This window comes from Diadema antillarum, unplaced genomic scaffold, assembly GCF_040938485.1.
Source record: "Diadema antillarum isolate AM-2024a unplaced genomic scaffold, OU_Dant_1.0 seq00000442_RagTag, whole genome shotgun sequence".
In the NCBI taxonomy this organism is placed as follows: Eukaryota; Metazoa; Echinodermata; class Echinoidea; order Diadematoida; family Diadematidae; genus Diadema; species Diadema antillarum.
In genome coordinates this window covers 501,827-519,092 of record NW_027271417.1, presented here as the reverse complement: position 1 = coordinate 519,092, position 17,266 = coordinate 501,827, and the positions used below count along the sequence as shown (strand labels likewise).

General features: G+C 38.0%; 1 protein-coding gene across 1 annotated transcript in view; it reads left to right on the top strand.

Moving 5' to 3' along the window:
• The window catches only part of LOC139732682 (sodium-coupled monocarboxylate transporter 1-like), a 61,743-nt gene that overhangs the window by 32,722 nt on the left and 11,755 nt on the right, over positions 1–17,266 (top strand). The window contains exons 2-4 of the mRNA XM_071643537.1: positions 11,298–11,363; positions 12,134–12,185; positions 16,733–16,800. Coding sequence (XP_071499638.1) covers positions 11,298–11,363; positions 12,134–12,185; positions 16,733–16,800 — 186 coding nt within the window. The remainder of the gene's footprint in view (positions 1–11,297; positions 11,364–12,133; positions 12,186–16,732; positions 16,801–17,266) is intronic.

The window sequence follows — 17,266 nt, the reverse complement described above, 5'->3', positions numbered from 1 at the left end:
TTTTTGATTCCTTGACCCACTTCCGGTAAAACCAACAATGGTCGGATTTATGTCACGAAAGAAAGCAAGAAAGGAAAATGAGTTAAAGCCAACTAGAACAACTAGAACAACTGCAACATTGCACTTTCAGGGCCCCGTTTTATGAAGAGTTAAAATTTACAGTTGACTTCAAATGTAAGTCTATGGCAGCCGTATGGTAAGGAAATTTAAAATCGATTTTATCTCTTGATAAAACGGGGCCCAGGTAAGTTTGAGAGGGCTTATTGGAGATTTGTTTGAAGTAAAGTTTGTTTCATTTGGGAGTGTAGGAGTGCTTTCTATTGAGACTTTTTTAAGGCTTAATCTCTAATTGCTCAGGCAGAAAGAAGACCCCTCTCTGTGGCTTGTAGTGAAAATAGTAGTGGCAGTAATAGGCTTAATATAGATCAGAGTACAGGAATGAATTATGAAAATGACGTCAATAGTGCCATATCGATGATAATAGTAATTGTAATAAAGGTGATGACATAATTTCACTACTACTACTACTACTACTGCTACTATCAGGTCTACTACTACTACTACCGCTATACAGTATGAAACTTCTACTTCCAATGATGATGATGATGATAGTAATGATGATGATAATGATGATAAAGTTATAATGATAATGGAAATAATGTACACAATTAGAAATGAAATAAAAACAATCATGATTTTAGTGACAGTTCCAATAGTTGCTGTTCTAATAAATGGTATTGCTATATATGGGTGTTTTGTCACTTCAGATACATCACTACACCGAAAAAGCGATTTAGCAAAGTGGAAATGTCAGTCATTATCGTTGTGACGATTCTGCTGTTCGGTATATACCCTCTGGAAAAATTCAATGCTTTTGGCACTTGGTTCACAAAGAGGTTATGTTTACATCGTGCGAGCCGAAATCGAGATCGTGTCCGCGAATAAAAGTGGGCGAAGGAAGTGCCTAAGAGGAGGGGGAGGAAGGGGGCACGTTTGGCTACGAGATGGGTAAAGTAACACACTTTCCTCCTCTTTTGATACGGAATGTTGTTTTATCTTCACTGACATTTATGGGCAGTCGGGAAAAATATATGATTCCACTCGTCTTGTAAGTAGAACGAAAATAATACACGACATCATGTGTATCCACGCGCGCGTCGTTTAGGCGAGCTATGTCATAAATCCTCCCTGCATATAAGGGCATTTTCTCCCGTCACGTACTCGGTAGGCATGTCGTGATTAAAATAAATTGCAGAAATTGTACATTTCATCCTGGCAATGACGTCATGATTTACTTCTGTCACGGCATACCAGCATCATCCTTCTGCTGACGAGAGGAAGGCATGTTTCGGGATCTTCAAATCACTTCATAGTCTCTCCTTCAGACATTTTGTATTATTTATTCGATTTGAAAAACAAAAACAAAAAAACTATTGGCTACCAATGGGCTCTGTGGGTAGCTAGTCTACCGCAGACACTGAACGTCAGTGGTTCAATCCTCACAAAGATCTGCTTGATACCAATTTAGACTCAAGAGCATCAATTACCATCTGCACAGAGTTGATAAATGCAAATAAATTATCACAGGAAGACTGTGTAACTCCAAAGTTCAAATTGTAAACTCTGATGGAGAAAAAAAAAGTTGTGTCGAAGAAAACACATACCTATGACAATTTGAGGGAAACAGGCTGATTAAAAAAAGATACGTAAGTTAGAATGCTTGTAAGTTGATGTAAAGCACCCGACAAGGGCGATCAATGTGAATCTCGAAAAGACTATTCAATTGGTATAATACACACAATATGTAGTCCTCTTTCGTTGTTGTACATGGCATGTATGTGATACAATCTTGACAATAATACTGAAATGTTGTTTTGAGGTAGACAATCCAATTTTTCTAGGCCTAAATGGAATGTGCACCTTTTGGGGTGCCGCAATCTATACTCTTTATCAATCGAATTCCACCTTTGATTCGTACATTTAATACTTCTAGATTATTACAGAAGATAATAGACGTGGAAAAGGATAATGATTCGTCACTGTCAGTAGAATAATTTGTGTAGGCGCCTTACCACCAATGCCTCGTTCTGCCAAAAACGAGCCTCGTTAAAAATAACGACAACAACCCTACCCCAAAACGCACCCCCCCCCCCCAAAAAAACAAACAAACAAACAAACACCAACCAACTACAAACAAACCAAAACAAAGCAAAACAAAGCAAAACAAAGCAGAATTGAATGCAAGCAGACCTGTGAGGGCGCTCAAATTGTCTCCCTGGCTTGTCGGACAAATCTTTTGCAAGACGTTCGCGTAAGATGTGTTTGAAAAATATTAGTTACCATTCTCTCCCTCTCTCTCTCTCTCTCTCTCTCTCTCTCTCTCTGTCTCTCTGTCTCTCTTCTATTGGGGGGGGGGGGTAGTGCACTTCTAATACTTATCATCACTCATCAAGGGAGTGAGTATGAGAAGTGTTCTATATGGCCCGAAATGCCGCTAAATGGGACGTAGGCCTAAAATACATTCCTTGGATTCCTTTTTGTAATATAAAACTTTGAAATTATTTTCTCTTGTTTTAGTTGTGTCATACAATTCTGATTTTACTCTATTTGGTTGTGTCTGAGCAGGGAGGTGGCCACCTCCCTGGTCTGAGTATACTTACCCCCAAAAAGTATCTTGCGTTATACTCGTGACTTGAATACGAATATGAAATCAAGTACACCTGGTGGAAACTGGTGGGAATTGAGGTCCTGTCTTTCATTAAACGTAGTACTGTAATCGGTATAGAAATCTCCTTTTGGTTGAGATGAATGGTAATATGTTGTACAATTGAAGGTGTTCTCATAATGATCACATACAGATATTATAATTGCAATGGCAATTTTGTCTTTAGCAGGAATGACAGTAAGGTCATTTCTTTTCGAGACGTACAAACAAGAAGGTATACCAGTGGTAAACTTCTTGGTACAACATGTCCGGTAGAACGGTGTGGATACCACTTCCTTTGGATATACACAACGTGGTTTGTCTGTTTTTCTTTTTTTGTCAAATGTTTCTCTGTTGTTATTTTTTTCTAGCACAAAATGTTAGTCGGATGTGGTTAACCATCCAGAAACGAAGAAAATAAAGCAACAGATATCAGGAATCTCGAAATCATGTGCTCTCACAAACTACTATGGCGGAAATGGGTTTGCAGGACAATGCACTTTGATGATGCACTTTATATTCATTAAAAAATCATCTTATTTTCTCCACGTGTTTCCTCTATTTAAAAAACTTTTTTAGTCATATGTTTTATTAAATCAAAAGAAATTTCAACATAAAGGGCCTACAAGTAATTGGCATGATAACGATGATTGGGTGAAAAAAAATCTTTCTTCTTTGTATGCCCACCTTTGTAAACTGAAAGTTGCATTTGTGACACTTGTGGGAGTGGTTTCCGGAAAATTCGCGCATGCGCGAGGCCCACAGATGGCAGACGATGTGTGACAAGCTGTACCATGTACATGTACTTTCGTATTCGCATTTTATGAGATTTTTAAGTGCAGTGCCCTAGCTCTCACAGTTTAAAAGACTCACGTTTCTTTCAATTGCAAGGTTTGTCGAATCTTGATCCGGAGGTAACTTGTGGTATTTATACACACTAGAACTAACAGAATTTTTGGTGTTTCTTTATAGGTATTTGTGTTTTGTCAGTGATATTATTTTGTCGGGGTGATGTATATCATCGCTCGGGATTTATTAAAGTTTATAGTGCAGGCACAGTACATAATGTTTATCACTGTGCAGACACACATACACTCAAAGTAAATTATCTTAAATTTGTGATATACTGGAGGATTTGGAATGATTCTTATCACTATCAAAAGTCAAGCGTATTTTTTTTTTAAATATGATTATGCAAGTGTCGGTTTGTTTGTTTTTGGCGATTTCTATAAGTATCTTTCTGTCGGAAAGATAAGAAGTGCAACAGGGAAGTGCAATCCATTCTGTTGGTACAGTTATAGATTTGAAACATATCAAAATGTAGTGATACGAGCAGTCCAAGTATGTACATTGTACAGTTATACATATACAAACATATCGCTGGCATTGTGTGAACTGTATACCTTTTGTGCATTACACTTGACGTAACATTCAACTATATTCCTTTAAGATTACATCGGTCATTACTCACTGTTCGTTTCTGTGCGTCTACCGTCCTGACCTGATTATTTCCCAAGAGGTTCATGCAATGCTCAGGTCATGAAATTCAGACCGGAAAGGTTGCCTCAACATCGCGTGCCAAGTCCCGGTAGAGTGGGGTCTGCACGACGACACTGTGCTAGCATGATACGACATTCTGTCTCGCTTCTTGTTGTCGCTATGTTCCACATGGAGACATTAAGGCGGACATTACCGCATGGAAAGTGATGAGCTTACTCATTGCGCCCGGAAGGAAAAACAATCCCCTGCAGCTACCCCAGATAAGTGGGTATAGGTTGCAACCTGCACATGACCTCACCCCAGAGAATGAAATGGATGCTCCCCACATTCTGACTAGAAAAAAAAAATAGCCATGTGAGGGGGAAATGAGTGAAAACGTAGAGCCAAAGTGCTTCCATTCACAAACACACTTCACAATCTGGTATGTTTTATCGATTAAACATTATTTGTTAGTCTTGATTTCAGGATTACAACATTCTTCCCACGAAAACTTTATCAGCTCCTTTCGAGATGTAGTTACATTCACTTAGTATTATGTAAAACACAAAAACGCGAAAATATACTGGGGGGGGGGGGGGGGGGAGGGGTGGGGAGAGTGTGGAGGAAACTTCTCGCGCTCGAGTCTCACTCACAGAACTCTTACACATAGAAGAATCACACCCATTCACAACCCGCTGAGCTCGGTGTCGCCACCGCGCGCCCCGGATGTGACGCCTCAGTGCACACGCCGCCATGTTGCTTAGCGGAACCTCCGCAGCTCCTCGCGAGTACGGTACGGTCAACTCACTGATCGGGCAGTATGACAGCCGCTATAGCCCTTGATATTTACTTGAACTTGCAAACTGTCAAACTGGTACTTCTCAATTCAGCGTTGACCACAGATTCATGTACTCATTTATGTTATTTATTTCACACTCTTCCCTGAAAGTTGTCTGTATTGAAACAGGTGTTTTTTCCCCTTTTGGATAGATCTGTTTGACTTCGGAGACGTGATCTGCTTTGGTATAAAATAATCTAAGACGCGCGCCTGTCCTTGTCTGTGTCCTGCCATTTTTCTGATACCCCTCTCAACCTATATGTCTTGCATCCCCCCCCCCCTCCAATGATATTGTAAGAAGATGTGTGTTCGTGCTTTTGATTTTTCTCCCATTAAACAGGTCAAATTAAATTTCCAGTCAGTCCAGTTGTAAAAATCAATGATTTGTGGATATGATCATGTAATACATCTTCCCCATCTGACATATACTCGTTCAACATTTTAGAAATTTGGAAGACAACATCACCTTAATTATATATATTCCTGCTGTTATCATTATCATTAGTAGTGAGTAGTACAATGTAGTTTTCACTATTGCACATATTGGTATAGGAAGCAATAGGCCTATAGGCATATATACACTGTATATCTGTATACATGAAATAAAACAGAAATCGAGTTCATGCTAATCACCGACAATTTATTTCACCACACCAATTTTTGAGCGATTTGCAACAACACTTGAGAAAGAGCGAATCGCTCAAATATTTTTGTGCTGTAAATAAATTGTTGGTGATCAACATGAACTTGGTTCCTGTTTTACTTTCGATATCATGATATTGCTGCACCAACATGTAGACTACCCAGTACTCAATCAATATATATATATATATATATATATATATATATATATACATATATATAATTATCTATGTATATATATATATATATAATTATCTATGTTTATATATATATATATATATATATATACTAGTTGCATATTATATATATACATATATATAAGATGGATTCACACACTCACACACACACACATTACAAACATGAACTCCTTTCAAGATTGTCTTCCCACAAAAAAACAGGAAGTTAAGTTGGACAGAGTTAATTTTCCTGATTTTTTACAACTTATTTGACATTTATCAAGGTCAAAGTTGATTGCTGAGAATCAACCACAGTACAGTGATATACCATTTGCTTGAAGTACACGTACCATTATCATACCTAATACGGCGGCTATAATCACAGGCAGTACATGCGTCAGGAACATGTTATGCAAATGATAGGCAAGACCATCAGTGTCCCAAATTTGTGACAACTATTGTAATCACAAAAGCAAATGCATATATACATCTATAATGGACATGCACTAGGGCAACAACATAAAATTCATGAATAATGAACACTGTCTGGCAAGATTATCTAAGGCAACACATCAATATAGTGCACAATTTCACTTGCCCTTGATAGCTTCAAGCGTGATTCAAAAAGAAAATCCTAATGAGTGTAAAAACGCACAATGGTATAGTATGAAAACATATTGTGTTGATCCGCATGCACTATGGCAATATAAATCTACGAATTATGGACACTGAAAAGAACACCAAAGGCATTCCTGGTAACAGTATTAAAGGCAATACATTTGTAAATGTAAGATTTCACTTGTACTTGTTAGTTCAGCATGATTCAAAATTAAATCCTTAGTAATGAGTTTAACAAAAACTACCCCATACACTGTATAGTATGAAAATATAATTTGGTAACAACATGTAGGCAAAACAAGTATCACAGATATATACAACAAATGTTGTATATCACGAAAGCAAATGCCTGTATAATCAACTATCATGCAATATAGCAACAACATAAAATCCATAAATAATGAACACTGTCGGGCAAGAATATCAAATGCATTCTTGGCATAACAATATCAACTAAAGGCAATACGTGAACATCTGTATAATGCAAGATTTCACACACACCCGTTTGCTTCAAACGAAATTCAAAGTGAAATCTAAAGAGTGTGAAAACATACTACACTATATCTCAAAGTATGTACATGTAGGCAAAACAAGTGTCACAAATATGACAACTACATGTCTTGTATATCATAAAAGCAAATGCATGTACAATCACTTAGCATACAATATGGCAGCAAAATAAAACCATGAATAATGGACACTGGCAAGAATATAAAAAAAATATCAAAGGCAATACTGTATAATCCATGATTTCACTTGCACTTGTTCGCTTCAAGCGCAATTCAAAATGAAATCCTTATGAGTGTGAAAACATACCACGGTATAGTACGAAATGTTAACGTGGCAACAATATGTAGGCAAGACAAGTCTCGCAAATACATGTATGAAAAATATTGCATATTGCGAAAGCAATGTTTCATGAACATGCATTAAATTGGCAATGTGGCAACAACATAAAAATAAATCCATGAATAATGGACACTGTCTGGCAAGAATATGAAAGGCATTCTTGGCAATGATAACAAAGGCAATACATTCATATACACATGTAGTGCAAAATTGCACTTGCTCTTGTTAGGTTAAGCACCATTTAAAATGAAATCCTGCAATATAGTTTGAAAGAACAGAAGTGAATGTGATAAAAACCTAAAATGGCAATAGACCTCAAAACGCTTTATCCTGGCAAGGAAAGCGCATTATTTAGAAACAAGACACCAAACAGTTTAGTCATCGCATTCTTCATCAGCGACCAGGATGCGATGTGATGGTAGATTAAAATCCGTTTCTGAAGCAGACATACACAGAAGGGTATATGTCTGCTCCTGGTCGGACGGATTTCAAAACTAAAACTCAAATTTCAAACACCTAACATGCAAAATTAAAATTTGTTCTTCTGCATGTACCCTCATGAGATGTTGTGGAAAGTTGAATGAAGTTGGTACAGCATCTGCCCGCAGCCTTGTTATCTGGCCGGTGTGATCGAAGTACTTCTCTTCAAAGTGGTCAGAACACAAGGTAGAGTATGGTTTGGAAATGCAGTGGTCTCTTCTCATGTTCACAATCCATCTTTGGCGAAGAGCAACACCCCTTCTTGGAAATCTAGGATTTTTAACACACAGAGAACATATGATACATGTGAAAATTATTACCATATCAGATTTGTATAGACCTCATATTCATAATCATAAAACATGTGTACCTACAATACAACTATGGCAAGCATGATGATGATTGCATGCATGGACATGGTCCATGGAAAGCTCCTGATAATACTAGAGTACACAGTCAGTCTAGACAATCTAGTATCTAAACGACTGTAGAGTGTTGTCACTGACACTGACCCACCACTAGTACTGTGACTCTAGCTAGACAAGAATAAATCTACGTGTAAAGTTTACACCTAAGCTCAAATTTACATAAATAGATTTTTTTTTTCCATGTACAAAGCTGCTTGCCCCAACACACAACGTACAGAGTATATAGCCCCAGGGCCTAAATTAGGCCTACTTGATCTTTTTTATTTTGCATATTTTGGTAGTTGGTGGTAAACAGATATGTCGACGGCAAACACAAAATCCAGTGTCTGGGACTACCTTTGCTACTGCGCTCACAAGAAAGCCAACATACGACCGATCCGCCTAATTGTAACGTTACTTGGAAAATTAATTACTTGTTATTCTCATCATGGCTTAATGTCAAACTTACCTGTTTCCAAATCCTTTTGTCAAGTGATTTGTGCAGTTTACATCCGCACAATACGGCATTTTAATGCCTCGCTCATGGTCTCGGAACGTCAGAAAAACACGGTGCAACATGCAGTCACTGTATGTGGATGGCGTCTGCTGGGATTTGCACGCAAAAAAGTTCCGCTAAGCAAAATGGCGGACGTCACGTGACAATGAGTCGAGCGACGGCGACAAAACGGGTGGCGAGTGATTCTTCTATGTGTAAGAGTTCTGTGGTCTCACTCTACGCACTTGAAGCGCTCTCCTATCCATCATCCAGGGGCGCATCCAGGAATTCCGTAAAGGGGGTGCGGGTGTGTATGTGTGTGTGTGGGGGGGGGGGGGGGGGGCGCCTGAACAAAATTAAAGGAGACGCACGCGCCCCTTCCTTTTTTCTTTTTATTTCTTTTGTTTGAAAAAAAATGAATAAACGAGGGGGGGGGGGGGGGGGGAGGGGCGCCCGGTGCGTCCCCACCTGGATTCGCCACTGTCATCGATCATTTTAGCTGTGTACGAGCCGGGTACGAGCCAATCGCCAAGTGTAAGTTCATATTGGACAACCACAGTGTATTCCAGTGGCAGAATGGGAAATTTTCAACGATCGATATAGTATGATATCGTTCCGATTCTCTAATTGAGACGTCTTGTATGGCTGTGTTAAAGACTGAAAGAAAACGAAAACGAAAACAACAACAACAACAAACAAAACAAACAAACAAACAAACAAGCAAGCAAACAAACACACTTGCATTAATCATTTTAAAGGCTAATAAGGACCCGGCATCTCTCAATATCGGACACAGTGAATCCGGGCTTCGTACAATTCCCGCTGAGTAATTCAGTCTGGACCTGTTTGCTTTTAGGGCCTTCGTGGCAGATATTCACTCACAGGGATGTTTGTTTGCAAAATCAGGTCAAACGATATTGGGTTTGTTTGTATGTTTATTTGTATGCTTAAGTTTGTTGTATGATATCTTCTTAAACTCTTTTGGTTAAAAAAAAAAATGTCAGGGCTGGCATGTGTTGATGTTTGGCACTCCATAAATGCGGAATTGCTCTAACACGTGTTCAGTATTTTATCTCAAAGTTTACGCCTTTGCTTCGTGAGTAGTATTGATTCTTTTCTGTGAATGTGAGCATATCTTCTTTTTAGAATCAAACAGTATTAGCTTAATTGAGAGTACGTGGTACTGAAACTCTTAGTGATTATTTACTCAACATTCCTTAGCGGATGCACAATATATAGGATTGCATGTGTTGTCTTTACTCCGGTACCCCCACGAATAGTGAATTGTGTTTTGATGATATGAAGAACACGGTGTGTATAATAAATCGAATGAATTCCAGCAGGAAATAAAAAAATGTTCGCAAAGTGTGACGGCTATAACGGCTTTCCGGCACGGAGTTTCATGTTGCAGTGGTCCTTCACTAAAACGCTGGTCTTTATATGTTTTCTAGCAGGTTAAAAAAGTAACTTACAAGAGTTTATTCCTCCCACCCCAAGCTGTTAAGACTCGAGACAGTTTAAATGTAGATTATCCCTCTAATATTACTATATTAAGACTGCAAGATCAGCAGCCGACGTTTCCGCACGAGGTCACGTCGGTTCACATGCAAGGGTGGCGTGTTAGTTCATGTAAAGTACATTGTATGTGAAGTGAACGAGAAGCATGCTTGAAATTTCTCTATGAGGTGCTTGCACGGGGCACATGGCGACCGAACATTATCTGTGACGATGGCAGTAACCTCGGTCATTACCACTACCAACTTTACCTCACGAGACTGCAGTTGTACGTGTATAAATAACGGTGTTTATTGAACTTGCTTCGTAGCTGATAGCCGGCAGAGTCCGGTCCAATCGAATTGTACTTCCAAGTTACCTGCTTGGGTGGTGGAGGAGGTATTTAGGTTATTCGCGCAAAAGTGATATGATATAATAGTGTGTGATGATTTTGGAATACTTTGTCCCTTTTCAGTAGAGAGGAAAATGATAGGAACCAATAGCATCGACCAATCTGAATGATTGTAGCAACTGAAAGCGGCAGCGGCAATGACAACAATGCAATAAGATCTGCTGAAAAAAAAACCCCAACAACCCACAACAACAACAACAACAACGTAAAACAACCTAATTTGAATACCAAAAAACCAAAAACAAGACAAAAACAAAACCATCACTCGCTGATCAAGACACTGGACCTGGTATTCTTGCAATCAGTGAATTTTTTTCAGTAATCTTTGATGTATAATCAAGGAGGTCAAAGAAACAATATACGTGAGTGTGTCATGAGAATAGTCCCCACTGTAGGTCCTATGTTCATATTATTTTATAGTAATTCCAGGCATCAGAGTAAAGGTTATAGGGGTCGTGTCACAACATTGGAAGTAGTTACGTAATGGATCGTATAGACTTCAAATCAGAATGAGCTGTTACCCCAACCCAAGAAGGTCAATGAACTCGCGTTTTATTAGTCAATCCGTATCACAAACGGAAAGTTCCTTGATATTTTGTCAATAATCAATTTCCTACAGGTTAAGACATTAGCAAATCATTTGTCGGGTGTTAGATCATTATAGTATAATATTATGTGGGTTTTTTATTTCATTTCTTGCAGTATCTGGAGAGGCGATTCAGCCGAGCAGTTCGAATTTGTGGAATGCTGACTTTCTGCGCACAGACGGTAAGTCTCTGATTGATTGACATATTATATAAAATGTGTACTGTACTATTTAACTACTACTAAACGTGTCAAAAGTTGTTTTTTTTTTTTCACCAATCATTAGTGGTAGAAACACTCGTTCATATTGCCTTGTCGTCTTTATCACGTATTTCACTCCAAATTTGTCATCAAACTCCGCAACCATCGGCACTGTATGTGGACATGGTAGATGCTGACTTTTTTATTCCTCAAGGATGAATGTTACGTCGACGTAACTATTACCACGACTGTAACTGCTGCTGTGCTCTATTTGCGTTAGGTAATTATCATACCTGAGCAGGCAAATTAACGTAGTATTTATAAACTTTTGTGAAATATCTTATCGTTTATGATGCAGAGCTGCATGTAAGAGCTGCCTGCAACACGTCATGAAATAGATAAAAAGCACACAAGAACTAGAGAGCTGGTGTCAAGATTTCCCCATATATCGCAACAACAGGCAGCTGTCATCAATACTGTACTTTTATATACTACTACTACTACTACTACTACTACTACTACTATTACTACTATACTACTACTACTATTACTACTATACTATACTACTACTACTACTACTACTACTATACTACTACTACTACTACTACTACTACTACTACTACTACTACTACTATACTACTACTACTACTATACTACTACTACTACTGCTACTGTTTATCCTTATTACCTTTATCTTTCCAACTGTTATTATTTATTCAGCTACTTTTTTTTTCTTTCTCCACTCTGACCAGGTCATCTACATGGGGATCGTCATCTACGCCCCTGCCCTGGCCTTGAGCGCTGGTAAATACTCTTTTTTTTAAGTTGGAGATGTTACCTTTTACCACATTACGTGTGATAATGCATTTCAACTTGAGTGTCACTTATTTTCTCAGTCAAATCAGTCACTGGTTTACTTGTGACAAGACGAAAACTACACCTAAACTCTCTGATTTCCCATCATTAATGCCACGATTGAATTATCGGCTTAATAAGCAGGCCCGTAGCCAGGGGGGGGGGGGGGGGGGGGTGCGTCGGGTGCGTACGCACCCCCCCCCCCCAAATTCTGAAAGGTCCACTTTTTCATAATAACGGTTTTTAGCAATTCTCAAGATAACAATCCAAATAAATATAAAGACACATTATATGCTACGTAAATGTGGAAGAGTACGTTAAACAATGTTAAAAATAATTGTACGAAACCCTTTTGTTGTATGAACCATCGGATCGTCCCCATGCACACAAACACAAATGTTATGTATCAATTTGTGCGAGCTATTATTATATTGGCACTGCATGCCATGGCCCTTGGCGCGTGTGACCGGTGTTTTTTTTTTCCACTGGCCGCCCGAGTACGTGCGATTCGTGGATGACATTGAGGTTGACACTTGCATTTTTTCACAGGAACAGAGGTAAGTGGATGAAAATCTAATAGCCTCAAGTTTACATATATGATAAAAATTAAAGAAATTTCCTCGAAATTACTATAATCGAAAACCTGAGACATTTTATATCTACGTCTCACAAAGATATAGTACATGTATATATAAGTACATGTTGGCATGATAATGCCTGGGGATAGATTATTATGTCAACTATTTTCCATTATGAATGCATGCTCCAATCAAATTGTGAAAAGGTGGTCATGAATTAGCATTTCTTACGAACGATCAGGAGAGACAAAATAAAATGAAAGGCCTGTCTTACTCCAGTTCTCTATTAGTTATACATTTTCTCATGTTGTGACAGTTCGATTGGTTCTCATTTTGAAGTGAGCCAAAACCTAAGAACATTCTCACTTATAATTTCCAAAGAGTATTATGCAGGCACGCAAACTCAATTTAGTTGTATTTCATTTAAATGTAATGGGTAAGAGGGTATGGAGAGAATGGAAAGTGCTGAGCTATGAAGTAAAATGGTAAAGTAAAAAGTTTGTCAGATAGTATTACAAAAGCCTAAATATTGCAAGAGCTCCGGAGTAAAAACAGTCAGGGAAAAACCCCATGTATGATAACATTGTGAGAGCGTTAGACTGCATTGTGACGCGTCGTTATTTAATTTACATTCTTTATTCATATTTTTCATAAAAAACACAGGTAATGAGCCGGATTGGGTTAAAATTCTCACTTACAGCTTTGTAGAAGTCTGAGTCAACAGTATCACACAGTACTTCAAGACGTATTAGTACAAACGATTTCTTGAGCCTGCACCGTTTCAGGCTCTGTTCTGGATACGGCGGTAGAAACTCATTCTTTTTTGTTGTTTATTTTATCATTATTTACTAATCTCTTTTCTAACTTACAGGTAGCGGATTTCTTTGCAGGCCAAATTCGGAAATGTACTGTTGATTATTACTTATACATTTTCTCATGTTGTGACAGTTTTATTGGTTCTCATTTTAAAGTGAGCCAAAACCTAAGAACATTCTCACTTATAATACCTCCAAAGAGTATTATGCAGGCACGCAAACTCATTTTAGTTGTATTTCATTTAAGTGTAATGGGTAAGAGGGTATGAGAGAGAATGGAAAGTGCTGAGCTATGAAGTAAAATGGTAAAGTAAAAAGTTTGTCAGATAGTATTCCTAAAGAAACTCATTCTTTTTTGTTTGTTTATTTTATCATTATTTACTTATCTCTCTTCTAACTTAAAGGTAGTGGATCTCTTTGCAGCCCAAATTCGAAAATGCCTAGAGACAGCTAGTAACCAAATATGCTACTATAATTTAATAGATAAGAAATAACCATTCCAGTATGTATCTTAGTGTGCACAGTAAGACAGATCAAATCAAATAGGAAAACATCTGAGCACTAAGCCTGAGGTCTGAATTTGCACTCAACTTCTTCCAATGGCTAACGGATGTTTAATTTTTGAATTTCACTGACCTCCAAATTTCACACAGAAAACCCTCTTAGCGTGATGGTTAATATGACATTTGACTGATATTGGAGATGTTTGCGAATCGGATCTACTACCTTTAATATTATTAAATCTAAAATGATTATTTGAAAGTTCGGAAATGCTGGAAATATCCTACCACAAGGAGGCAAAATATAAATGGTTCACATTTACAATTCATTTTGTTTCAAAAATTTTCTTATTTATTTTCGTTTTTGACAAACTCGCATACCAACGGCTGATATACTGTATAGTAAAGTGAATGTTTCATCTTCCAAACAGCATCCAATGGGATGGAAAACTCCAACTGAAAGGTGGATACCGTGACCATACTCGCTAAAGAAAACGCGTAATAGGGGTCGTTTTTTCTCACGGATTAGATGGAAAGTGTGATGTACGAGCGTATATAATCAAAGGGTATAAAAAAGGTCGAAATTTGGGAAAATGGTATATTGTTCAATCATGATGAAGTACTTCTTTAGGGTGCAGGAAACATTTAAGGAATACTTGTTTTTAAGGCCCGAAAAAATCATATGATCATTACTCGTTTAGGGGCCATTTTGAAAGTCCATGTATGAGCATGGTGTCCACCTTTTAATTGTCGCTACCCCTCCCGGGAGCGTTTTTTTTTTAAGACGGCACAGATTGGGGCATGGCGCGTGTTAAACCTATGGGAAAAACGTTGGGTTAGGGTTTTTGGTTATGGTTAGGGTTAGGGTTAGGGTTGGGGTTAGGGTTAGGGTTAGGGTTAGGGTTAGGGTTAGGGTTAGGGTTTGATGGTTAGGGTTAGGATTAGGATTAGGGTTAGGTTTAGGGATAGGGTCCCCAATCTGCGCCGTCTAAAAAAAACACGCCTCCCGGGACAGTATCAAAGGACCGTTTTGTTAATTAACGCAATCCCCCCTTCCTTTAAAAATCCTGGCTTCAGGCCTGCTAACGCGGGTATACAATGGAAAAAATAAAAGTTAAAACAACAGCAGAGTCTCGAACACAATTAAACTTTGCAACTTCCTGGCAAAATGAGTTTTTACTATTTCCTAGATGAAATACCGTAACGCGATTGCATGCAACAGACAAAAATACAAATTTCCTCGAGACTTTAAAACGTCATTAAAACAGTCAAAATTCACAATTTGCGGCGCGCTTCGCGCGCAAATTCTTATACAACTTTTGTAGTTCGGTCGTCCAAAGAATATATATATATATTATATATATATATATATATATATATATATATATATATATATATAATTGTGTGTGTGTGTGTGTGTGTGTGTGTGTCATCATTGGTATTGGTACCGAAGGTCCGTTTTTTAGTGACCGCACCCCCCCTTGAAAAATCCTAGCTAATATACGGGCCTGATAAGTGTGTATAGATGAGCTTTAGATAGCAATCCAAGATTATGAGATCGGTAAAGAAATGGTGGGAACTGCATGTGCAGAAGTAAAGTACTCGTTTTTATATTTGCTTGATACGAATCTTGAAGGTTTATCATTCAGTGCTGATTTTGACTCCAAGAAAAGAAAGTCTTGACATACAAGCACTATAAGTTCTACTTCTAATACTGCCTGAGATCAACCGGAGAAAGATTTGCAGCACGGGAGACTCGCGGCAAATTTTGTGGTTGGGAGTGAAATTGCGTGGGAGCGCGAGATATTAGGATAATCAGGATGGTGGGCGTGTAGAGTCAGGTGAAATATAATTGGCTAATGATAGTGGGCGTATCTACACCGTGCAGCCCCATTGGTTGATGATTATGGGCGTCTCTGCATCACGCCTCCTGATTGGCTAATAGGGTGGTTAGTGTGAAGGCAGTGCCTTTCTCTTTGCACACGAGCAAACGGTGGTCTTTTATGGCGAAAATTATGTACAGCAAGTGGCCGTTTATTTGTTGTTAATGTTACGAGATGAGTGTCAACAGATTTTCTTTTTCTTTTTGGATGGAACAGTTACTGCTTTGTTGAGTGCCCAATCGGCAAGGAAGTGATTTTATGGAACTAAGTTTACGGATTAGGCATTGCATCGTCTCGAAAAATATTTCAAAGTGACGGACACTGGAAAGAAAGCGGACGCAATGATGTATTTCTCCTTTCTCTTCTCCTTTAGGCTGAATTCACCTGGAGCCAAAGTTTACAACCGATTATATTGTTTTATCAATGTTTTATTTTTGATAAAGTGCAGAAAAGTATTACTCTTGTAAAAGAAAGGATGAAAGGAAAAATGCTGTTACATCGATCTTAGTGTCCATGCTATGTAAAATGGAGTAGCTTTGTTTATCTTATATAGTGTAGATCATAATGCCGTGTGTTGTGATAAAGGATATTTCTCTGTTACTTAATTCTTTAATACATAATCCGTAATATTATTTGCTGAGGAATTTGAATACTTTGTACCAATGTATCAAAGGCGATTGCTTGAAAACGATTTTACAATGGATATTTATCACTTCACAGTCACTGGACTCAACTTATGGGGATCGGTTCTCGCTATCGGTATCGTCTGTACGTTCTACACAACCATCGTAAGCAATCTCTCATAATTTTATTCTCTGCCCGCTCAATTATTGCCCTAGCAAATTCCTTGACTTCAGATATTGCCAGCAATTTTCTTCGACCGGATATTTAGCATAAAAAAACATCACGAGCAAGTTCATGAACCCTTGTTACTCGCTTGGTTTTAAGGAAATTTCATTTGAATGGAAAAAAAAAATCGTTTTCATTCCAGTTCCATATAATTTATGGATTAGATGTTATGATCAACTAGAATTCCATAATACTGACAATGAGGAAGAATATAAGTGTACAAAATAATGAAAAACCTGCATGACAGGTACCACGTCTTCTCTATCTTTGGGGTAAGTTGATCTATAGTATGTAACGAAAAACCGTTGTATTGAATAAACGTAGTTTAGCGCTTAGAGACATTTCATGTGATAATGCGCTGTATAAATGTTGTGCATTATCATTATTATTATTTTTATTATTACT